The sequence below is a fragment of the Hippocampus guttulatus genome, chromosome 5 (assembly GCF_054856545.1).
Source record: "Hippocampus guttulatus isolate MCC_2025c chromosome 5, RoL_Hgut_1.0, whole genome shotgun sequence".
Taxonomy (NCBI): Eukaryota; Metazoa; Chordata; class Actinopteri; order Syngnathiformes; family Syngnathidae; genus Hippocampus; species Hippocampus guttulatus.
The window spans coordinates 12,705,300-12,730,930 of NC_141265.1; the positions used below are offsets into that span (position 1 = coordinate 12,705,300).

Here is a 25,631-nt window from a genome sequence, read left to right on the forward strand (position 1 = left end):
CCGCGATGTCATAACGCATGTCGTCATCCAGACTCAAACGCTCCTTATTACAAACGGCAGCCACAGTAATAAGACCCCAATAACTGAGGCAAGGCAAGATATATCTTTTATTTAGAGATGTCAGAGTGCAGAGACTCTTCCGTACAGCGAACCATGGATTGTTGTAAAGACCTTATTGTGGAGGAATTTCACATGAGTGGTGAGGTGCTTCATTTTTTGATATGACCACGGTTGCAGGTGGCGTAGTGACCTCTTGGTTAGCTTGTCCATTGGCTGCTGAACATTCGAGTATGTACTGCTTATCTTAAATTAATTCAGTTGGCTAATGCAAATCTGCATGAACACTGGGCACTTTTATGTAAATTGGTGGCTTTGCATCACCACCATCAATTTACAGTTTGGATGTCGAGGGGCTAGCATTGGATCAACGTTTTGTTTCTGATAAGCAGCACTCTGATTGCTTGGTGAAAATGTGGAGGTGGTGCTGGGGGTTATTTGTGTTTGGCGATGTGTCCATGCACCACATACTCGGGTTTGCATGGTCATGGGTAATTCAGGGGCTTTGTAATAACATCCAGATTCCATGTGGGCAAATATAATTCATTCTGCATGGCAAACAAAAAGAATAGTTATTGATATTTTTACGCATTGGAAAGTGGCCACATACATGCCATGATAATGTCACAGATATAGAAACCCTCAGGTCAAGTTTTTTAATATACTGCAGCCGTTAAAGAGGAAGTCCAGTCAAATATTTCCTTTACAATAAGATGTTATATATGCCCCCACTAGTCTAAACACAGTTTGCATTCGTGGAATTTGAATGAAGCCATAAAATCCACTCGGTTTTATACAACTCAGCGGGTGGCCATTTTGCCAGCCACTCACTGTCGATGAAAAATGACATCACAAGTCGCTAAGTGCTCAGGTAACAATCATGGCTCAAACTCAGAATACAGGTTGGCCATGATTGGCTATTGGGGTGTCTGTCACATCTACGGTTTATCAGATGGTGTTGCATACATAAAAAAATCGAAATAGGAAAAAATGTTGCTCCTTACGGCTGGCTGTCTTGCTGCCGCGGCCACCTTAGAGTGCACCGTGGCTGGCCACAAAAGAAAGTGGCCAAGACGCCGTCAGCAGTCAAAGGAAAGCTGTTTTCCATATCAATTTAAGAAGAAAAGCGATGCAATCGGAGCAAAGTTTATTCACATATCCAAAGTATAAAATAGAAAAGTGACCTATTTTAGACTGCAGCGACTCCTTATGTCTTTAAATTTTGTGAAAGGGATTCACCCGCCCATCCTTTTGATATACTCCTTATCATGTTGAGGGTTATAAGAGCTGGTCTCTATCTCAAATGACTTGAGCCAAAAGCGGACAATCATTCAAACAAAAGCTGCACAATATGAAAATATATAATCACAAAAATGGCACATGCAATATGTGTATGAGACAATTAAACGTTTATTTGGACGCAAGTCCAAAGTGGCCCGCGACATAAATGAGTTTTACACCCGAGTAAGGGCACTAACACAAAATTTTAAAAAAACATTTAATTAGAAAATGAAAATGTCATTCTTTAGGTGCATGTTAAATAACAAAATCGATATTTCAATGTTCAACATCCATATCACACGCATGTTTTTCCAATATCGTGCAGTCCTAATTCACACCCGCATTCAAGAGTGGGATTTGAAGCAACGTGGTGACATGAGTTAGGCGAATGAACCGTTACATCTTCAGGGTTTAAGTGTGACTCAAACAGATAAAACAAACATTCTGTTCTCTGTCAAAAAACCAGGAAGCGTTGCCGCATGCTTGCACCACAACCTTCTCCCTTCTACTTCCGCACCATGTGACCACGTGGCTATACACGTGACGTCACACTGCCTGGAACCCTCGTGACCAAAGAAGAAAGCGGACCGACGTCAAGACCTGCAGCTGGGCTGATTCCGTTTCAGTCTCCTGACCACCGCCTGAACGACATGGACTGCGGCATCATTACTTCCAAGACGGTCCTCCTCTTCCTCAGTCTGGTCTTCTGGGTAAGAGGAACTCTTTTTGGCATTTGTGAAGTCAATCTTTTGTGGTATCAAATGGCGTCAGCTGTATTCTCGACTATACGGTAGTTCCTCAAAATCACAACAGGCCTGTTTAACCTAATGAAATATGCTAGTTGAGTGTTAATATGATTCTTATCGCTTGGCAGACTTTACGGAAGTATGTAAAACTCAAAATGTCTTCGTTTTCCTTGTTGGCATTGAGTAAGTTGAGTTGGAAAACTTGTAAATATGAGGAGAGCAGGAATTGAATTTTGACGTCGTTTCATTTTCGTCACTTTGATGTTTACGTTTCGTTCGAGTGTTGTTCAGCTGGCAACCATCAAAATATGTCGTCATTCCTCCCCTTGGCCTCCGCTTGCAATGGACAGTTTGTTTTTGTTTTGTTTTTTGCCCTCCGAAAACACTCGATTCTGTTTGATCTGATAAGTGCAACAAGATTTCAACTGAACCTTGTCTGTGGTTACGCAGGAAAACAGTCGTGTTTTATCTCTTTAATGTAATCAAGCTCTTCGTTTCCTCCATGTGTTTACGAACGCTTTGTTTTGTTTTTTTAACCTCATCGTTTCACATTTGCATCAAAGATCTACAGCCCAGATTTGTCAAATAAGAATACGAACACCTTTATTGGTCTCACAATGGAGAAATTCCCAATTTACAGCAGCAAAGTTATGAAAGGGAGAAGTAGAACAAAAAGTATATACGTATGTATGTATATGAGTATGTTTATCAGGGATGTGCATCTTCATTAAAATATGGTTTGATACGAATCTCTTATCAATGATTCAAGGATGGTTTATTTTAAAGTAGAATGATTGGGTTAAATTCAGTGGAATTGTGATATGGTACAACTGAGTTCAAGGGAGGTATGATGCAATGCTTTTCTTATTGTCATTTTACAAGATGAATGAGCTTTTCATCCATGTATTTTCTGATCCGCTTTATCCTGACAAGGATCGCGGGGCGTGCTGGAGCCTATGCCAGCCGTCATCGGGCAGTAGGCGGGTTACACCCTGAACCGGTTGCCAGCCAATTGCAATAGGCAACTGGAACTGTGGAATTTTCTTCAAAGATATACTGTATCTCTCAAAAGACACTTCTTTGCCTTAAAAAAATCTTTGGTTGCTTTCGCAGTGTGCTTTGGGTCATTGTTCATTTGCATTGTGAAGCACCGGCCGATGAGTTTTGAAGTATTTGGCTGGGAATGAGTGGATAACATTGCCTGAAACACATAAGAATTCATTCTGCTGGTTTGATCATCACTCATATCATTGGTAAATTGAAACGATCCAGTTCCATTGGCAGCCATACATGCCCACCCCATTACACGACCGCCGCGCTTCATTGAACAGGTATCCTGAGCAGTTCCTTCCCTTCTCCATACTTCTTTCTTTCCCTCTTTCTCGTAAATTTGGTCTCTCTTCATAAGATAGCGTCCAGGTTCTTTGAGATGTTTCTTGGTGTAACTCTATAATCTGGCCTGTTTTTGAGGCTCAACGTTGATTTACGCCGCCTCTTGTGTGTTTTCTCTGGTGAAGTTTTCTCTTAATTGTTGACTTGGACACAGGTACACCCACCTCCCGGAGAGTGTTTTTGATTTTGCCAACTGTTGTGAAGGGGGGGCGTCGTTCCTGACGAGGGAAAGGATTCTTCCGTCGTCCACCACACTTGGTTTTCATGTTGTTTCGCTGTTGCTGCGCTCAGCAGTTCCTATTCTAATTTTAAGATTGGACCATTGTTGTCTCTCTGATGGGGTCGGTTTGATTTTTCAACCTAATGGTGACTTGCGCTCTGATAGTGACAGCTTTTGGACTTCATATCAAGAGATTCCAGATTCCAAATGAATATACCACACTTGAAATGAACTCCAGGCCTTTTATCTGCTCTTTATAAATCATGAGAGACGAAAAGATTAATTTCAAGCTGAACTTTGACATTTCAACATTGCTTTTCTTGACAGCATAATCAACACTGAGAGGGCTTTTAATCAGAAACCACTCTTTGACCTTCTTCTGTACAGACGTGTAGCGATAACGATAAACATTTTTAAAATGAACTCTGATAGCTCATGTATGACATTCATTTGATTTTTTTTTTTTGGACTCTCATTTTTACATCGTTTTATAAGCGTAAGGCATAGTCTGAGTTTTGAAAAGCATTTCTGATTTGATTTCATGAACAAAAATATTTCTCACTTTTAAATTGTTTTCATGAACTATAATAACCTTGGTAATTAATGACACAATAAACCGTAGTCCAAAAGATTCTCCTATCATCCATTCATTTTTTAAAGCTTCACAAAGTTTACAGATGCGCTGGAGCCTATCCCAGTTGACAATGCGAGAGGTATGGTGTGTAGTTGACCGGTCGCCAGCCAATCGCAGATTCTCCCACCCCTTAAAATATATTTTTAAAATTCATAGACGAATTGATGTATAAAAATGTCCTTATAATCAACGAAGGACATTAGGCAAATGATCATTCTTGGTAATAATATTCTAATGATACATATAACCTAAGAGTCTTAGCTACAAAGCCCATGTAAATTTACAACACGCATAATGTCGCATTAATTGACCCAGGTGGAGGAAAGCCTGTAGGATTTTACTTTATGGAATACAATAATTGTTAAAATAGCTCTTTGTGTTTCCCCGTCCAATTATGAAAATTGGGATTGGATCCTAACTTAAATGGTGGTGGTTCAAATGCTTGTAAAAGAGAGAAAGAAAAAGCAAGTATAACTCAAAAGTTGTACAACATACCCATGACTCACTGTTCCACAGTAAGTTGCAATACACCACACACACATCACCTTTCCGCCATTGCCACAGAAGATTCTTTTGGATTTGGCCACATTCCACAGAGTTGGGAGTGCGCCCCTCTTTCTTGAACACACACACACACACACACACACACACACACACACACACACACACACACAAAGCCTCTTTGCTGCCTCGTTTCACGGGCATAAAATCAGACTTTCTTGGGGAGATTATGAGGCAATCCTGTGGGGGGGAGCGAGCGAGCCCATCGCCATCCCGTGACTGTGGAGTGATTAAAAGACATGAGTCATGCGGCCCAGCCGAAAAAGACAGGTGATCGCCTGCCTCCGCAAAACAACCTTGGAACACAGGAAAATGATGTTATCATGTTTTTCTCCCGCCACGTTCACCGATAAAGGCCAGTCAAAGGTGAAAAGGGAATTGAGGTGTGTTGATAATAATGATTTAGTAGGTCACAGTCGTGCCGTCTTTCGCATGGATTAACAGATAGCCTGAACGCAATCACAATGTGACACAGGCCTATTCGGAGAAGTCATATGTTCGCATATCAAAAAAAAAAAAAAAGTCAGGACATGTGCTGAAAGGGTTCATTTCAAGACAAACTCACATGAGGCCCCAGGAATGATATTAAGAACAAACTTCTTTGTGCTGTTGGAGCAACTGATTTGTCATCATTGTGTTGCAGACCAATTGATGGCCACGCTTGACATCCTGTACGTCAAATTAGGACAGATTGACTTGTATACAAATACCTTTCCTATTAGCACGTCATGGGGAGAACATTCCGTTGTTAATAGAGCGAGTAATTGAGCCCCTAAATGTTTATAATAGTAACTATCAAAAGTTTAAATCCTGAATACATCCCGGACTCTCACCCCATCACACTTGCATAAAGCTATTTCGCAACCTGTAATAATGCCAAAGAAATCCTGCAAATGGCTGGCTATGATTCCACCAGAAGGTACATGGCAAATGTCACTCAAGCTAGTGATTCTTAGATATATGCTTTTTTTTTTTCTTTCAAATATACTGTACATAAGTGCAAAGAACCCTTATCTTTTGTTGGGCACTTGCTGTACCTTGCGTCAGTGGTCCCCAACCATCTTTGTACCGTGGACCTTCTTCACAATGAGTGTGGGAGCCTTGCATATGTTTCCTTTATGGATGGGGGTTACATATTAACTCATTCAGTACCAGCCAATTCTGGACCAAGTCTGAAAAGACGTTTAAAAACGTCTTTGGGAGTGAATGAGTTAATGTCTACTTATGTTCAGTCTACTGAAATTAGTTTTTGCGCACTGCCATTGCAGATAATCCTACTTCACAAAAATGCATCAGGGTTCTACATTAATTTTTAAAATTATTATTATTATTTTTTAAATACTGAAAGCAATTTACCAACCTGCTATCTCCGGCGCTTGTTGCCTCCGTGAGTTAAAAAGAACCAGCAAGCAGAATTTGAATATTTCCTCTAACTGAAGCTGGAAGGGAGTCTCAAGAGTCTCAAATCAACATTAAAATAAATAAATGAATCATAAATGTGTCGCTTTGCTTTCCAGGCTGCAGGTGCTGGTTTAGCGTACGTTGGCTCCCAGGTGTTGAGCAGCTATGACACCTTTGAGAACTTCATCCAGAACAAGTTCGCACTCATTCCGGCCGTGGTCATCATCGGCATCAGTGTGGTCATGTTCATCGTTGGCCTGCTGGGATGCTGCGCCACCATGCGAGAGTCCAAAGTGGGCCTGAGCTTTGTGAGTGCCCGACGCTGAAACTATATCAATGTCGCTGCACTATGAATTCTCATCTTAAAGTGTCTTTTATTTTGTTTCATTTAGTTCTTTCTGATCATCATGGTGATGTTCGCAGCCGAGGTTGCCATTTTGGTACTGAGCTTCGTCTACCAAGGCAAAGTGAGTCGTCTTCAACAGTTGCTAAATGATTTTACTTGCCTTGTAATCAGGTATTATTTCAAATAAGGATGAATAAAATGCAGTTAGTATGCTAACATCAGGCAAAGTAGGGTCAGGATTTTACGTCATGCCCTGTACCTTATTTCATTGAGTATGCAGGCGATATGCTAACATAAGCGATACCGCAATCTGATTACAGAAAGCTCAGTGTGAAAAGTCAAGTGAAAGGTCAAAAAATGGTCACGACAAATAAACTCAAAATAATCAATGATTAATGCTCAGGCTATTAGATTCTGTTGGCATGTTAACAGATTTGTGTCCTAAACCACAAGGAACGAATACTGTCTCTTGGGTGAATCATGGACAAATTGACAAGTGAGATACAATCTAAAGAGCACCTGAATCCGCAGAATAGCCTTTAAAAAAAGGCTGTGTGATTGGGATCATTTTTGCCAGGAAAAATAATGCTGCTAGAAAATCTAAAACATCAATAAGAACGATTGATGATTGAATTGCGACTCTTCACTTTTTTGGACCACAGTGACATCTGCTGGTGACTTCCGCATTTGCATCTACAGTACGACAACATTCTTTCAAATGTTGAGCATTTTTCAAACGTGTGTGCAGATAAACGGGAATTTGGAGCAGTCCATGAGCGACGTCTTTGCAAAGTATGACGGCGAAGACCCTGAGACCAAAACTGTGGATTACCTGCAGACTCAGGTTGGTACTGGACGATTTGCACTTACATTTACCAGATCCTCTTTCATTTGACTTGTGTCGAAAGGGCAACGTGTGTTTACTGTTATTTATTTATTTATGTTTGCCATTTGTGAGCTCAATCGTGTTTCAAAAAAAATTTATTCTTTGTGTAGTTGCAGTGCTGCGGCGTGAGGAACTACACGAGCTGGTTCAACACGACCTGGTACCAGAGCCACGACAGCACAGTGCCCGTGTCCTGCTGTAAAAATGTCAGCACGCAGTGCACTGGCAGGTTGGACCGGTTAGACCTGCTCAACTTAGAGGTGAACGAAGATTACTGGTCAGTACTGACGGACGAGTCAAATGTGGGAGATGAAGCACGGGGGGGCTTGTGTGCTTTCAGGGTTGTGAAGCCAAGCTGGAGCACCTGCTGCAGGACGTGCTGAAGTACGCCATGCTGGTCATTTTGGGCTTCGCCGTCATCAAGGTAACCAAAATGCGACACCGTTAATGACATGGAATGTAAAATATACTGCAGATGGATTTGGACTGCAGGGCCAAGTGGCCAATTCGGATTTGATGCTTGAATCCATTTTTAAGGTACTAATGAGAGTAACTAATCCACATTGTCTTGTTGCCAACTGCATGTCTTGATTATGCAGCACATTTAGAAGATACTGAATTGTCATTGGATGTTTTTTAATGTGTATATTTGAGTTTTTGGGGGCAGACAAATTTCTGTCACAAATCAGTCCATTTGATGAGGTCAAGTCAAAATCGCATTAATGTGGCATATCCAATCTGCTCTTTTATGCTGCACTTGCTTTGGCAGAAATCCCAGAGATGTGATATTTTCTTCCACATTTGGAGGGCTGAATACAATCTAATAATTGATTTCATGGATATCCCAATTGTGCCACTTGCGAGCAAACATTTTTTGTGAGCCTCACTTAATTTTAGCGAAAGTGCAATAACATCTAAACCGCAATTTCCAAAAAAATGTTCTGAGTGCTTGATTTTTTTTTTTCTGTATGTCTGCAGTTCTTTGGGATGCTGAGCGTGTGCGTGATAGCCTGTAAAAGCAGCAGGCGAAGGAGCGGCTACCAGCCTCTTTACGCCTGACCCAAAAAAACTTTCACCTCAAGACCTTGTATCTGTTAAATATCACTGTTTTGCAATGTCCATCATAAACGAATGTCATGGATCAAAAGCGAGAATTTCCAGCATATCACTTAACAGCATTCCCACGAGTGTTCTTCCTCCTTTTTCACTTGTACCACCTTTTTGAACTCACTCAGTTTTTTTTAAAATAGCGACACATAGATTCAAGTTGTTTTTCCTTCTGTTACTTAGATTTTTAGTTGGCCAAATTCACTGGAATCCACCGCACTTAATTTAATGCTTTATGCCGGACTGCAATATTTATGACCGACTTGATTCAACTAATCTACATAAACCTTGTCTTAATGAGGATATCATTTTTTAGGTGAGTTCTATGTAATAAATAGTTAAAGGTCTACATGTTTATATTGCCTTTCTAAGCTAATAAAGTGAATAATTCACAAATTTGGATGTATCAATAGGTCCAGAACTCTTCTTTGTGTAACCCCCCCCCCCCCCCCCCCCACAATGGATCCCGGTTTAACTACGAATATATAGTAAACTTTCTCCCCCTCTCCCTCCCTTGTTTCTTTCTGACTTTCGGGTTGAGTGAACGCTGGCGCGTTTTGGCTGCCGCTGCTCAACCCGTATTGTTTTGTGTTATTTGTTATTGTAAAGTGTCCTTGGGTGTCTTGAAAGGCGCTTATAAATAAAATCTATTATTATTATTATTATTATTATTTCACTCTTAATGCATTATGGGAGCTTGGGTAGTAAATTGGTGCTCTTTTATGACCGTTCCTTGCGGAATTGAATTGCTTTGAGAGTTGTGTGGTGGGTCAAATCAAACACAAATACAACAGTTTCCATTATTGCATTATGCTGTTTAAGCTTACAAATATCAAGATGGTCAAACATGCAATTTAAGTCATTGTGTTGTGATCACTTTTAATTTCTCAAAAATGGTCTGTAGTGACCAGAAGATCCCTGCAAGTGGTGCAATTGTATCAGCAATGAAACGAAGAAAAACTTCTAAAAATTATAATGTTGTGATGTGTGTTTTAAGAAACTGGTGCCAAAAAAAGGTAATAGGCGCTAATATCACTTGAACAAGAAATATACATAACTAAATTTTGACAAGTGATTGGCTGCGTTTGTATTTGTGTTTATACTTCCAATTAGTGTTTCCTGGAGTAAAGTAAGCCCAGGTCGGGCTCTTGAGTCCCTATAGAAGACAATTTCAACAGTTGAAATGATGGGTTTTGAACCTTGCGTCCATAACAGTCAAGATGACTGAGCAAATCATGGAAGCTCCTGTTGTACCCAATCGTGGCACCCACCTGTTCTTGGTTAGCTTGTTCAGCTGAGGAATGTTTGAAAGTGGTGTTTGATGAGCATTCCAAAACGTTCTCTTTTTTTACCACTCGTCCCAGCTTTTTTGGAATGTGTTGCAGCCATAAAATTCGAAGTTGTTGATTATCTGCTAAAAACAATGTTTATCGGGCTGAACATTAAATATCTTTGTAGTGCATTAAATTAAATACAGGTTGAACATGATTTGTAAACCATTGTATTCTGTTTTTATTTAGGTTTAACCCTTCGTCCCAACTTCATTGAAATTGGGTGTACACAAGAAATATTTGCCCTTTTTTTAAAAACATGTCAACTTTGTATTTGAACCACTACTCTGTACAGGAACAAAACAAGTGATAGTGTGATTTTGTTCATAAATTTCTTTAATATGCAATTGTACCATTACTGTTAAATAAAACCCATATTTTAAAAAAACGCTTAAGCTGTCAACTACATCTGCTTGACCTCAACTGTATTTTTAGAGCATTTTAAAACAAGCACTGCTGTTTTACCAAGTGTTGTACATGCAGCAAAAATACTTCACACAACAAACAATAAATTAATAACGAAAGACAGTAGAGAGCACAAAACTAACTAAAAATCAAGTCTCATGCTGTGTCAGAAGCCAAAGAATAAAAATGAGTTTTAAGACGAGTTGTAAAGATGAGCAGTAAGGGGGCTTGCCGAAAAGAACTCCAAAATGTATAGGAGGCCAGTGAAGGGACGCCAACGTAGCAGTGCTGCCCCTTAGGAATACCACACCCTTAAAAAGAACACTAAAATGATTCCTTTAAACATAATAGGTCTGTACTTACACATTATTCATGATCTTAACCTCTTATCCTCGTGAGGGTCGCTGGTGCCAGTCATTTTCTTCGATGCGTTTTCTTTGCACTTGCTAATTCCGCAGTAACAACCTTTTTTCACCACAGCTTCATCTGCCGGATTTGGTGAGTCTTTGCACCACTTATTTTTTATATTTGAGACGTTTATGTATTTCCGTGCGTGTGCGTGCGTGCGTGCGTGTACTCGATGAAGCTTGAGAGGTGTCTGTCGTAGGCCTTGGGTTTAAGTGAGGTCATCATGCCGACATGCTTGTTGCTGCTGCCGGCACTCCCAGACTTAAGTAGTTGGAATTGTGGGAAAAGGTGAAACGGGAGACGGCACTTCATGAGCTGCAGCATGTGTGTGCGTGCAAACGTACGCTTTTGTGTGGGTCTATCTTGATATAGATCCCTCCTCTCTCCGTTCTCCGCGGTCCTCTGGCCGGCCACACAGCGGGGCTCTCGGCTCTGGAGCAGTCTGCTGCCTTATCTCATCATCCGCGGATCCCCACTTCGGTGCTGCCGACATGCTGCCTGCCCTCCATTCTCCCATGGTATCACATCCTTATAACAAAGAGGCATCGAGTTAAAGAGATGCGTTGACTTAATTCACTTTTTTTTTCTCTGACGAGGGCTCGCATCTGTCTTGATTATCTCTTTCTCCGGATCTTTTGTCTGCAGACGGCGGGCGGGCTGTATGATCCTCCGGTGAGTGTGATGCTGTTGTTTTTCCTCTCACCCTTTGTAATGGTATCTTATTGTTTGAGAAAGGGACGAAATAACTGGCTTGAGTACTATTAGTGTACTTTACTCACCTTCTATTCACACAGTGTTTTAGTTGGTGTAATTTCAAAGGGGCGGTACACTGCACACGCACACACACACGCACGCACGGACACACGCGCGCACTCAGCTGGTGCATGAAGCCAGCTGCACACACAAGAATAAGATGCAGAGAAGCTTTAATGCTAGAACCTGAAAATACAGTGGAATGGAGTACACCTCTCCCGTATCTAATCTTTTCCAGGGTCATCATAAAAAGTATTAAATGCTCAGGCACAAATGTAGTCGTGTGTTAACATGTTTGGCTGTCACACGAGTGTCTAAAAGATAATTGCTTTCCCGAGTGGGGCTTTGATGTCTGCAATTGATTCAAGCGCAAAGTTCAAAACAAACACGTTGAAGCAGCCTTTAGCTGTTATGCTGCAAACAAAGAGTTGCCAAAAGAAGTGAAATGCGTTTCAATCCAGGTTACAAACTTTGCTTTTGCCCCTACCTTTCATTAAGGTCTTTTAATCATTCATCAGTCTTCCTTTCATCCATAATCCGAGCCGCTTTATCCTTACAAGGGTCGCGAGCATGCCGGAGCCCATCGCAGCTGTCTTTGGGCAGCAGGTGGGGTACATCCGGAACTGGTTGCCAGCCAATCGCAGCGCTCACATAGACAAACAACCATTCACACTCACAATCACACTTACGGACAACGTGGAGTGATCAATGAACCTAACGTGCATGTTTTTGGGAATGTGGGAGGAAAGCGGAGTACCTGGAGTCAATCCAAGCTCACATGCTTGCATAGCCTTGTTTTTGGGGAGAATTTATGCGGTACAGTTACTGGTGCCCAAAACGGTCTGAATCAATTCGATATATTTGAACATTAAACTACTGTTCTTTATTAGGTAAGAACCACAACATAAATAGAATGAAAACCTGCATTGCAATGCAAAGTCTGAAAATGTCAACATATTTTAAAAAAGATTTTATTCATGCACATGAAGTCTGATAACACTTCGATTGTCGTCCTAAACGTGCACGCCTAGGAGGCGAGTGTCTTCGCGCACACGCTAACCAGAGATGACTGCCGTGTAAATTCAAAGTAATGTTCACCACACTGTAGTGAGCAGGCCGGACAAGATGCTTGTAGCGCTTTCTTATCGCATTCTATGGCTAGAATCAGATTCCCCCCAACTTGTCTTTCACCATTGGTAACCCTTTTGAAGTGACAAAAAAAACGCCAACCCTTTTTGAAGTATTTTGGTGGTGATATTTTCTTTGTTGTTGCATAAGCTGCAAAAGTCACATGCGCCCGCGCAAAGCGTCATCTCCAGTGGCGATGCATTATTTATAAAGTCAGTCTGAAGCTGCGCCTCCCACCAAGCGCCGGTAGATGCAGCCTCTCTGTCTTTCTCTCTCGCTCCGTCTATCTTAACACACACATACTTTGCGGATCCTGAGGTGAGCGCACACGTGAAGTGTCGTTTCGTGGCGGCCTCTTTGTTACTTCTGTGAACCCTTTTATACCGAGAGCCGAGAGGAAAGTGAGTCAAGTGAGGGTTTAGTCAGTTGTATCGACGGATTGTTTGGCTCCTTGCAGGGATCAAGGACTGTTGTAATGCTTTATAACAGCGTGCGCCTGCACAATCGAACGTGATCCAATTGGAGAGTTGGCAAAATAGTCCAGTGTTAACCCTTTAAGGGACAGCGGTTTGTTGGGGGAGAGAGTCGGCCTTTCTCTTCCTCCGCGTGTTCGTTAATTTCGGATGATGAGGATGTTAGTTATCCAAACACAGTACAGGCTGGAGACGATGAACAGTACCTTCGAAGGTTTCATTTTCTGCAGTTTACGAATCGATTCAGGCTCCTGAGACTTTCAGATTTCGTCAGGAAGCAAAGGAAAAATACAGTCTCACGTTTATATAGGGATAATATGTTCACGAGAGGCGGGCAGTTCTGCCCCTGATGTAAAAATCTGAAACAAAGGAATGTTGATGCGATTCGATCTTCGCATGATGGGAAAGTCCGGACCTCTCCTGCTGTGCATAAATCTTGAGATAAGAGTTCCTCCTCGGGGGGACATGATGGCCTTCGGGGTCTCGCCAGAGGTGGGGGATGCAAAAGAAGACACTTGGGCGCTGTTAACCACTCAAGGGAGAAGAAGATACAAACTTCACACTACATCCTTTGTTTTAAGAGTTTAAATAGATGTTCAGGTGAGAGACTGGTACCAATAGTACTCAAAGTAAGGCTAAATCCCTCAACAGTGGACAGTTTCTCATGCTATCTGGTTACAGGGTGCATGAGAGGGTTAATATTGGTCTTTTGTAGTTTGCAGTCAAATAAAACTGTGCCGCATACGAATGTGAAAGTCTTCCGAGTAATTTGATGACCTTGTTCGCTTGTCGGTGCCGTACATGATAAAATAGGAGAAGCCAACTGTCAGTGCGATGCAGTGCAGTTCTACGCCACTGCAAACTATTATCTGAACCACTTACCTCCAAGGCGGCACGGTGGTTGATTGTTGAGTACGTCTGCCTCAAAGTGCAGAGGTTGAGTGATCGAATCCGGGGCTCCTGTGTGATGTTTGCATGTTCTCCCCCGTGCCCGTGAGGTTTTTTTTTCTGGCTACTCTGGTTTCCTCCTATATCCGAAAAACATGCATGGTAGGTTAGTATAAATTGTCCCGAGGTGTGATTATGAGTGTCAATGTTTTTTTTGTTCAGGCACCCCACCTGCTGCCTACAGACAGGTGGGATAGGCTCCACATTTGTATTTTCTTAATTTTCTTTTGCTGTTAAATTTTGATCTCGTTTTCCTTTTATATTCGACTTTATTTTTTTTTCAATATTGTTTAGTTCCATTCTTTGTGTATGACTTTTTAAAATGTTGGGTTTGTTTTTTTTTTTGGTAATTTAACTTGCTTTTGCTCGCATTACTTGGCTCCAAATGGCACCTAATGGCTCTCGTTTTGCACACCGCTACAAACCACAACTACAATAGCAAGCTTTTTTTCTAAATTAGTACTTCTCTGACAGTGATGATCAAAATTGACCATTGCTCCGCGTAAAAGGACAAAATGTTTAGTTTTTTTTTTGTTTTTTTACAGCTCTCATACTGGCTCGAATAAATGTGATAGTTATTCTGCTCAATCCTCTGAAGACTGCTGCTGTGTGACTTTCATATATCTTCTCTCTTTTTCCTTCCTCCCTCCCGCAGTCGTGGTAACAGATGCACTGGCCGACTGATGTTCCTAGTGGGGCGCTGAAATCCCCCCCACCCCTCCCTCTGGTTCAGAGTATCGGCATCAGGTAGATAAAACACTGGGAGACACACCACTGATTCACTTATGGTGCTAACTTGCGACAGACTTGTGTCAATGAACCACTGATGGCATCATGGAAGATGAGGAAGAGAATCGTATTCTTTTTCGCTGTCCATAATGCGGCTGTTTTTACCTGAGTGGCATTGATGAGTGTTGGAATAAGTCACATACGGGCAAGTCATAAGTCTCGAGTCTTCACCTTCTGGTTTCGAGCAAATCCCAAGTTACTGCAGCAAAAATCAAGCGAGTTAAGTCCCCACGAATAAAGTGAAATCGTGTGTTTGGTTCAGGGAGGTGAAGACGTTCTTGCTCAGTCACAACATATATTTGCATATTAGCCACTTTTGCGCTCAAGTGTTTAGACTTGTGGTAATAGTTAGCTGCTCCAACCTGTTTTACAATCACAGTTTTTGAATGGTTCCAAAATTGTTCACTGTATTTTTTGTTTCTTTCTTGTCTTCTCAATTCAACGTGTAACCAACATGAAGCAATGTTAACGTATGACTAGCTGAACTGTGACGTCAATTGAGCTTAACTCTTAAACCCTGAGTAGCAAATCTTGCATGTTGCCGTTCTGTTTTTCCCTGATTTGATCAAAAACACACCGCTTCAAATTTACCGTCGTAATCTTAAGCGCGAAAATGTCACACGACCTTAAAAATACGGATTTCTAATCATAAACTTTCAAGTCTTGTGAAGTCATGGAGTTCAAGTTTTGACTTGGTTCATGAGTAGCAAGTCAAGTTAAGTTTTAATTTTTAGCCAAGCAAGTCCTAAAATTGGTCACTCACACCGCTCACAAAACGTGAGGGATATTTTGGGCTTTCGGATGAAATTTCAAGCTGAACCTAAATTGCACTTTGCCACTTTAGAGGTGAACCTGATTTGACTGAAACCAAATTTTAAAAAGTCAATTACAGTTTATTCAACTTTTGTTTGTTACTCTAATGAGGGGTTGGTGACAAGAAAATGCTTAGAATATGTCTCTTATTTATTACATATGAGAATTTTAAATTTTGGTAGAGATTTTAGCAAACATCATGGAAAATGACACGTTTGATTTGCTTTCGCGGGCCACATAAAATGATCTGGCTTGCCAGGTTTGGCCCACGGGCCTTGAGTTTGACGTCAGTGCTCTAAATGTTTAAATGCACATGTCCAAATGTTAAATATATTTTATCTCAATAAAACAACACCTTTCGAATCAGGGCAAGTCATCAATCATGGCCAGACAAGACACCTCGCACTTCCTCCACGGCTTCGACCTCAGCGCCCACTTTGTCGACATCAGGCCCCTCGGCGCCGGTGGTACCGGGCTGGTTCTGTCGTCCGTGGACCAGCGCACCGGACGTCGCGTGGCCATCAAGAAGTTGGCCATGCGTGATGCCGTCACGGTGAAGCACGCGCTAAGGGAGGTGAAGATCACCCGCCGGCTGCATCACGAAAATGTGGTCCGGGTACACGAGGTCCTGGCACCCCATGGACGACCGCCTGTAAGGGACCCAGCCCAGCTTGGCGCCCTATACGTCATCCAGGAGTGCATGGAGACAGATTTGGCCCGGCTGCTGGAGCAAGGAGCGCTGTCGACAGGTACGGATAAAGTAAACGCATCGTAGGCCGGGTTCACACTTGACAGCTTTGGTTTCCTGAAAACAGACTGTGGTGCACTGACTCCATTGGTTTCGTTTTACATTTGTATCTAAACAGCTTAGTCCAAATTTGACCGGTTCCAAAGCCACTTTAGTGCGTATATTTACAAAGGTCAACCCACAGATTCGGAGTGTGTTGAACAAAATCCAAACCACACATTTTGAGTTTGTTTGCAAACCCCAGTCAGAGATTTTGGTTTAGTCTTGATTGCTTTGTTCAAGTCCGAATGCTGTCATCCACATCCTAATACATGTTGCACTAACTCCCAACTCACTTGATGGAGCTCGAACTTTGGCATCTGAATCATGATGCACACCAGATGAGTGGATCGAGACCAAATTGACTGGATGATAGTGTTCATCAAACGAATTCTGGTGCATTTCCAAATTACACGGTGTCCTGCGCCACGTTTTATTCACTTGACCACCTCGACTCGCACGCTAATAGAAGGGTGCCAATTGTCAAACGGGGTATGCTTAGCAATTTTTGACAGTGAAATCATCAAAATATTCCCATCCTGTGCCACACTGTACTTTTTGGATGTGGAAATTGGCTTGAAATCCAAATCTGCACAGGTCACGCCACACTGCTCTTCTACCAGCTGCTGCGGGGCCTCAAGTTCATCCACTCATCCAACGTGCTGCACAGAGACCTGAAGCCTGCCAACATCTTCATCAACACTGACCAACTGCTGCTCAAAATCGGAGACTTCGGCCTGGCCCGGATAGTTGATCCCCACTATTCTCATAAGGTCAGCTTTAACAGTCAAATACAATTTCTGTTCTTTGTTTATGTTGCAAAGCACAAAAAAAAAACAAAAAAAGATTTACAGTTCAAAAAAATATATTGTGGAATAAATCCTTAAAATTTAATTAAGACACTTACGTTTGAATACTAATCTTAGTAATTCTATAATGATAGCAGATGGGTTGTAAATCCATACGAATGTTAAGAGTTTTTTGCATAATACGTGGTAGCCGTGCTAACCGTGTCTAAGCTAACCGCTCCAGAACAAACTTGTTATCTAATAACAATAATAAGTAAAATATTTATCATAGATGTATACCCCTATTTATTTGATATTATTGTCGTGTGTGTGTGTGTGTGTGCGTGTGTGTGTGTGATGAAAGGTGATCTCTTGTCAGCTAAGATCACGGGGCAGCGGATCAGCCGGGTGCCACACAAAGGGGGCGGGGTGTTTACATAGAGAGGAGTAGAAGACAAATAAAGGGGAAGGGGTGAAAAATGAGCAGGGAGGGTGAGAGAATATAGCCAAAATGTTGACACTTTCAAAGACATTGGTGCGTGTCTACCATATTAGTTTTGCCCCATAAATTATTCAAGAGGAAGGAAGAAAGGGTGAAAAAAGAGTGTTCGAAGAGCAGTCAGTGCTCACTTTATTAGGCACCCAGAGCTGTCTCTTGCTGTCATAAAGCTGAGGTTGAGCGGCATTGGTCAGCGAAGGATTGATGTATTCAATTGAATTTAATTTTGTACCGTTCTGTGTGACTATCAGATGTCTTCTTTCGTATGATTCTGTTTTATTCATACGTCATTTCATTTTAGTTTGTCATTGTCAGTAAAAGTTTTTATCTGAGCCATTGCAATGTAGATTTTATAGATCAATTTTAAATGATTAGATTCTAGATTATTTTAGTACATTACATTATTTTTGTTGCCATTTCTTTTGTTACAGTGGAAATACAACTATATTTAGCTAATATGGTTATTTTAGAACATCACAACAGAACATTAAAAAAAAACATTTTCAATGTATCTTTTGATTACTATATTTATAGTGATGACATACCAAGTTTAATGTAATGACCGTAATTTTAATTAAACTATATATATATATATATATATTATAGAGAGAGAGAGAGAGAGAGAGAGGTGTGTCGGGCTGTCGGTGAAAATCAGATTCACTGCACAAAATGAATTCAGTTAGAACCACAATAATAAATGTTCACGAATACCTCATCAAAGCTAAATATTCTTAACTTTGTTTAAAAAAAAGTGCATTCCTCTTTGTTCGACTGAACCCCTGTGCAGTTGGCCCTAACGTTGTGACGTTGTTGTGTTATTTTGTCAAGTTAAAAATAAAATGGTCGGAAACCCCCCCCTGGAGGCTTGTTTGTTGTTCCAACAAAAATAACCACTGCACCGGATTTATATGCACGAAACGTACCGAAGAGCTGACTATGCTTCACATACTTTGAACAGTAGCTGCAGTATATTTTGTTGGAAAGGCCTCACTTATTGTTTTCCCACAGGGCTACCTGTCCGAGGGTCTGGTCACCAAGTGGTATTGTTCTCCTCGTCTGCTGCTGTCCCCGAACAACTACACAAAGGCGATAGACATGTGGGCTGCGGGCTGTATCCTGGCTGAGATGCTCACTGGACGCATGCTCTTTGCAGGTAACGTCTGAATTATATGAGAGGTAGACAGCTGTGTGAGAGACCAAAAAAGACGTGGCCTTTTAGGGTATTTTAAATATGATTTATTTTCTGCAAATAAATGATGAGACTAAGAGTACAATTATTTTACAGGAAAACATACAGTATATTGTACAAGTACATTTCTTTTGGGGAAAAAAAATCTGATGTATAGGTTATGTAGAATATAGATTTCATTTGAATCAATTTGTAAGGAAAAAAATGTATTATTTTACCGGTATATATTATATTATGTATTCTGAGATTATATATTCTGAGAATGTGGGAGGAATCTGGAGTGCCCACGCAGTCACAAGAAGAACATGAACACTCCACATAAGAACGCTGGACCCCAGAGTCGAACCCCTAACTGCAGAACTGCAAGGCAGACGTGCTAACCGCTTGTCTGTCATGCAGCCTTTCTTACAATTTAACTGAATTTTGTTAATGCTCTTCCAATTTGGAATGTTGGAAGTGGAATTTTAACATGAATCGCACTTCCGTAATTCAACATGACATTACACAAAGTGGCATCTGTTGAGTCTCTCTGCAGTCTCCATGAGTGTGTGAGCAGAATGCCAATGATTCCAGAGTAAGTCTGCATGTTGCTCCTCCTCTCGCAGTTTATTTGACCTCTACCGGGCTGCAACACACCAGCGGGTGGGAAGCACATAAGGCAGGAGGTGCTTCACTGCTCCAGTCACACATCCATCTTTTATTTTCTCCTAACACCGCAAATCCGCAAAGCAGCTGAGCAATCACTTCTTATTGCTGCGCTGTATTCATATTTACCGCAGGGTACCTGTGGTATTTATGAAAGAAAAACAGTACCTGGTGGCTCATGTTTTGCTGCAGCGCTCTCTGCTGGCGTGTTGACGTCACTACAATAAAGTTGCTTTGAAAAGCCATCTTCATCCATGTTCACGTCATCGAGCACATTCTACTGACTAAAAATCTAATTCACAAGCAGTGGGAAAATCGCAATAGATTCTTACAAGAAAAAAGATTAAATATTGTTCGAAAAAAAAGAAAGCTTTGATCTTATGAGTCAAAATTTGCAGCAGTACAAGAATAAGCAGTACAAGAATAAGATTATTTTGTCAAAAGTAATTAAGTCACAATACAGAAATAAATTGCTTTCTTTAAAGTGCAAAATTTGCAAATAGCGATGGGAAAAAAAAATATTATGCTTATTTAATGTCACCAGAAAAAGATGCAATAACTCAACTAGACACGCCCCCCCCAAAAAAAATGAAATGGTGATATACGGACAAAATAAGGCATGTTGCAAGAGTAAAGTGTATTTTGAGAAGAGGTCATATCTAACATTGGGACGTTATAAGAAGGGCGGTCCAGTGGTTAGCGCGTCGACCTCACAGTGCAGAGGTCGTGGAGTTCGCATGTTCTCCCCATGCCTGCGTGGGTTTCCTCCGGGTATTATGGTTTCCTCCCGCATTCTAAAAACATGCATGGCAGGCTGATGGAACACTCTAAATTGTCCTTAGGAGTGAGTGTGAGCGCGAATGGTTGTTCGTGTCTGCCTTGCGATTGGCTGGCAACTGGTTCAGGGTGTCTCCCGCCTACTGCCTGAAGACGGCTGGCATAGGCTCCAGCGACCCTTGTGAGGATAAAGTGGATCGTAAAATGGATTGATGGACGTTATAAGAACATTATGATCTCAATTTGCCTGCCAATTTTTTTTTACTTTCGTCTCTTCTCATTGCACTGGATGGCTGCCTTTCAAATTGTTATTTCGAGAACTGGTCTGACCTTTGCTGTGCTTTGATTAGTGTGACTGTTCCATTCACAGGAGCTCATGCACTGGAACAGATGCAGCTGATTCTTGACACCGTGCCGGTAATCAGAGATGAGGACAGACAGGACCTGCTGCAGGTGGTTGTTCATATTCTTGAAAACTCTACATACGGTATATACAAAACCATAATAATCATCATACAGTGATGACCTTACTGCAAATGTTGTCCCGTTTGCCTGTCCAGATGATGCCTTCATGTATTAATCATGGCTGGAAAGTCAAGAAGCCATTTTCCGTGCTGCTGCCTGAAGTGAATGCAGAAGGTCAGCGCACGCGTTTGAGCGACCAGTTCCCTTAAATATAACGGAAGTGAGCGTAGCTAGTGTCTTCCCTGAAACTCCAATAGCCTCAATGAAATTCTTTGAAAGTATTTGTCAAAAAGTAATGTGGATGTTCAATTACAATACAGTATGTAAAATAGAGTATGTTGTTGTGCCCATTGTTCTCTCATGCGTCCCCTGGTTGACCAACCCCACGGTCGTCTCTCCCCGCCCCCCTCTCCCCCCCACCTTATTTTAATGCAACAGAATGTTGCGTGTTGGCACTATATGAATAAAACTGACTTGATATTTGTCACGCTTTTCTCTCAGCTGTGGACTTCCTGGAGCAAATCCTAACATTCAACCCCATGGACCGACTGACGGCCGAGGCGGCGCTCTCCCACCCCTTTCTGCGCCAGTACTCGTGTCCCGAAGATGAGCCCACCTCGGTGCAGCCCTTCCGCATTGAGGACGAACTGGAAGACAGCCTGGTCACGGGACACAGTCTCAGCAATAGTCTGAGCCAGACGTCCAGTAACCAATGGGACAGGTGAACCCAACCCCACGGCCCTTATTAATCCGATAACTTGGGGAAAAAAAACCCCCCATCTTTTTTTGTTCCATTCTTTCCAGCTTGTCAAACGATATGTGCTGGCCGCAGTTTGGGAGGAGCTGCGGATGCATGCCTTCCGGTCACATGACTTCAGATATGGAAGACACGACGGAAGAAGAGGAGGTGCAGAGGGACCCCCGAGCTAGCTGCACCTCACTTCTAGAGGAGGCCCAGGTAGGATACGCCTCAGCAATCCACGTTTGTTTTATACATGTTTGTATGTACTGTACATGAAATTTGTAAAGACCTTAATCAGCGTTGAGCAGATCCATCCATGAAATATCGATACAGTGATGCCACCGTTATCGAAACAGGAATGGCTTTGAGGACAAAACGATCATTTTGACAGCTGGTGGAATTTTTTAAAAGATTTTATTGAAATACATACAAATACAATACATACAATAAAATCGATACACTGGAAAATGGCTGTATGAATGGATGGATGGAAACAGAAGAACCGCCGGAAGGACAAATGTGTAGTTCTTTTGGACCATTTGAAATATCAAGGCATGGTGGAGAAGTGCTTAGTACGTACATCCACCTCACAGTTCTGTTTCGAATCTCTGCCAGCGTGGCTTTACTTCAGGTGATCTGGCTTCCTTCCGCATACCAAAAATATGCATGTTAGGTTCATTCAAGACACCTGTGAAGGTGTACCCCAACTCTTGCTCAAAGTCAGGAAAGGGAAAAGCTCCAGCTCACCTGCAACCCTGTTGATAAGTGTATTAGATAACATATCGATAGAAACAACGTCATCATTACCGAAACTGGAAATGACTCCATAACAAGATAACAATCGCTGTGTGTGAGTTACAATAAGTCATCGAAGAGTGCTGTATATGAACCCTTTCAGGGACAGTGGACAGCTTATCATGCTATCAGGTTAGGGGGTGCATGAAAGGCTTAAAACACACAAGATGATCTTGATCACCCTTGTCAATTCAGGAATTATTTGTCATTACAAAATATCAATATTTCTTGTTTCCTGTGGTGACCGCAAAGAAGAGGCAGTGCTTCTGAGAAAATGTTTGTAATGAAACGATAATCCATTTCTTAAACACATCGGGATGGGCTTGTTGAATCAGAATCTTGACCAAATGTGCGGGGTCAAATCCTTGGCGCAATGGGCTGGGTATCAATCACTCAGTGTTGGCTCGGACCCTTTTGGACCCAACACTGGGTGAGCTATTGCACCCAATTTGAGTTCCTTTTGACCTCGTGGTTTTAAAGGTGTACAAAACGTCTTCAATACATGTAAACAAAACTGGACAGATAAGCCATCACCATAAGTAATTCATTCATTAATCTGCTTTTGGAAATCCCAAATGAATCTCAACAATGTAGTTTTCTGAGCCTCATCCGGCAAGGAATCCTATTTTGAGAAGGTACCATATTTGGTAACCAAAATGACACAATGAAATGCAAGTCGGACAAAAAGGACTGACTCACTTCGCCACCTTTATTGTCATTCCGTCAAGGTGGACCCGCGTAAATATTCCCACAGCAGCTCCGCCGAACGCTTCCTGGAGCACTCCCACTCCTCTCTAGACCGGGCCTGCGGTTTCGGGTTCGGCGATCTGGACTGCGGCCGCTCGTGCGACTACAAGGTGGGCTCGCCGTCCTATCTGGACCGGATCGCGTGGCGGGATGGCAAACCTCAGCACTACTCGGAACCCCGCCTCATTCTGGATCTGTCCCACTGGAAGCGTAACACAATCACGCCTCCGGTGCCCATCCAGCCACTTGGGGGAAGCTTGGAGGACGAGAGGGAGATGAACGTGGATGACGAGGTTGCAGGAACGGGAACCGGGACAGGAGATTTATTCCAGGAGATCTCCCGCTGGGTGGAGAGCACCCAGTCCCATCTGGACTCCCCCAGTCCAAGTCCATCTCTGGAGCCACACCCCTGCTTCACCTCCTCCCCGCCTCTCCCGCTTTCCCCTACGGACCTCCCGACTCCCGTCTTTCACTACCCGGACGTGGAGCCGCATCACTTAACCGACGAGGACGGAATCAGCCCCTTTCCGCCCATCACCCCTCCATCTCTTTGCTCCCTCATTCCATCCACTCCCGTCTCTCCTCTTCTTCCTCCCCCACATCTCTCCACTACCAGCACTTCAAAACCATCGGACGTCCAATGCGACGAGTTGCTTCCCGTCAAGCAGAAAGAACGCCTCTTCGACTTGGATGCATTCATCTCCCGAGCATTGAAGCTGTGTCGACAGAATAAGGAAAAAAGTGATGGGAAAGGGCGGCGGGAGGAGAGCAAACAAGTGAACATCAACTGCACATTGTCCAGACCTCCTGAGCACAGGACACCGCCACCCCCGAGGACTTAAAACCACTCCAGGATTTTACACCGCAAAAGTTTTTTTTCAATCTTCCTTTTAACTCTCTTTTGTAGTATTACAATGTTCCTCCGCAGGTCACCACAAAGCTCCCGCTAAATTGTGTTTTTTATGAAATTGTCATGGCAATTATATACAGTGGTACCTTGACTTACCAGTTGGCTCTCGAGGAACCAGCATTCCCTACGCCTGCTTGATATGGAAAGGCATAGCACGAGGTATTGCTTTAGGGAACTCGACAGAAATGTATTTGACAGGTTTTTGATTGGGGCAGCATGGTGATTAGTCGCACGTCTGCCTTACGATCTCAGCTTCTGGGTTTGAATCTTGGCTCTGGCCCATCTGTGTGGAGCTAGTTTGACCTCTTTAGTTCCGTCTTGTATTCGCCACAGTCATATAAAAGTAACATTTCAGTTAATTAGGCAATGTTGTGGAATGGTGCTTAGCATGTCTGCCTCACAGCTGAGAGATTTGGGGTTTGACTCTTACATTGTCATCCAATATGCGGGAACTTAAACACCAGACAACCACACCAAAAAACTTATGTTTTGTTCATGTTTTCATATTTTATGTCTTCCACACACAGGAAGGTCCTCTGAATGTATTCAACGAGGAATACCGTAGGACTAGAAAAATGACGCTTAGTTGTATAAAATGTCCAACTCCTCACACGTGCATTATTTGTAGGACATTTTTGGGTGCTGTGTGGTCTTTACAGAATTTCAGACTTGTTTGACTTGATTTTGGTTTTGATGTGCAATGCATTTTTTGAATGCAAATATTTCTCTATTTTGCAATAGAGAGCACAAAATAACAAACTTTAACGTAAGACCCCAAAGTCGAATACAAGCATCATTGTAGTATGAACCAAATTTGTGGGTTGCCTATGCTTGCAATTGTAAAAGACAGTATATTCCGATGAGGTTATTAATCACATGTGCCTAACCCCCCCAAAATGAGTTGCATTCAATGTCGCTTTCGCTTTTTTACAAGGATGCAATAAGGCTATGACATGTATTATAAGATGGGTCCACAGAACACACAAATTCAATGGAAAATGGGATCAAGAGGGAACATTTGCAAAACAAAACAAAAACAAACTGAACTTCTATTCACAGTAGCACATTTAGGAATGTTTTTCTTCTATCTGTTGCAGTGGTGTTTAATATACAGTAAGGTGATGCAAAATTTATTTCAATGATGATTCAAATTCAATAAGCACATTTCTTTTTTTTCAGTACACTTTCCACGAAACCAGCAATAACTTCTATCACGCAAATTACACACGGTTACTGAGCTAATTTTCTATTGAATGAATGTACATGCCTTTGTACACCTCAATGCTTCCCAGCTTACTGAATGTAAACACACACCCCAAATCGGAATCTGCATGCTTTGCGAGTAATGTAAATATATCCACATACTTCACGTGTCTTTCCAGCAGGCTTTTTCTACTCCATTTTGGTAACGGGAGCGGTTTGAATGTTAAGTAATGATTGGGGTTTTTTTCACCTTTTTTGGGTGGGGGACATAATAAAACAAATACAAAATGGTTGCGCTGCATTATTTTTTTTTAATGTTTAAAACTACACTGTGCATAATAAATATTTGTGCTGAGGTGTCGAGGTAAACTTGATTTTACACTAGGTGCTCAAGGGCCACTTTTT

The 25,631-nt window shown here is 42.0% G+C and overlaps 2 protein-coding genes across 2 annotated transcripts; both read left to right on the top strand.

The window, feature by feature from the left end:
* The first annotated feature begins 1,880 nt into the window (after positions 1-1,880).
* On the top strand, positions 1,881-9,037 carry tspan36 (tetraspanin 36). Its single transcript, XM_086110417.1, has 7 exons — positions 1,881-2,048; positions 6,409-6,600; positions 6,685-6,759; positions 7,387-7,482; positions 7,635-7,784; positions 7,865-7,948; positions 8,503-9,037. Exons 1-7 carry the CDS (start codon positions 1,989-1,991, stop codon positions 8,581-8,583), a joined length of 738 nt encoding a protein of 245 aa, XP_085966543.1. The 5' UTR covers positions 1,881-1,988; the 3' UTR covers positions 8,584-9,037.
* A 139-nt stretch (positions 9,038-9,176) lies between these two features.
* Positions 9,177-25,581, top strand: mapk4 (mitogen-activated protein kinase 4). Its single transcript, XM_086110415.1, has 11 exons — positions 9,177-11,293; positions 11,372-11,447; positions 14,733-14,824; positions 16,047-16,428; positions 17,064-17,239; positions 18,762-18,906; positions 20,735-20,817; positions 20,925-21,003; positions 21,331-21,550; positions 21,634-21,787; positions 23,095-25,581. The coding sequence occupies exons 4-11, from the start codon at positions 16,062-16,064 to the stop codon at positions 23,953-23,955; spliced, it is 2,085 nt and encodes a 694-aa protein (XP_085966541.1). The 5' UTR covers positions 9,177-11,293; positions 11,372-11,447; positions 14,733-14,824; positions 16,047-16,061; the 3' UTR covers positions 23,956-25,581.
* Positions 25,582-25,631: the final 50 nt, after the last annotated feature.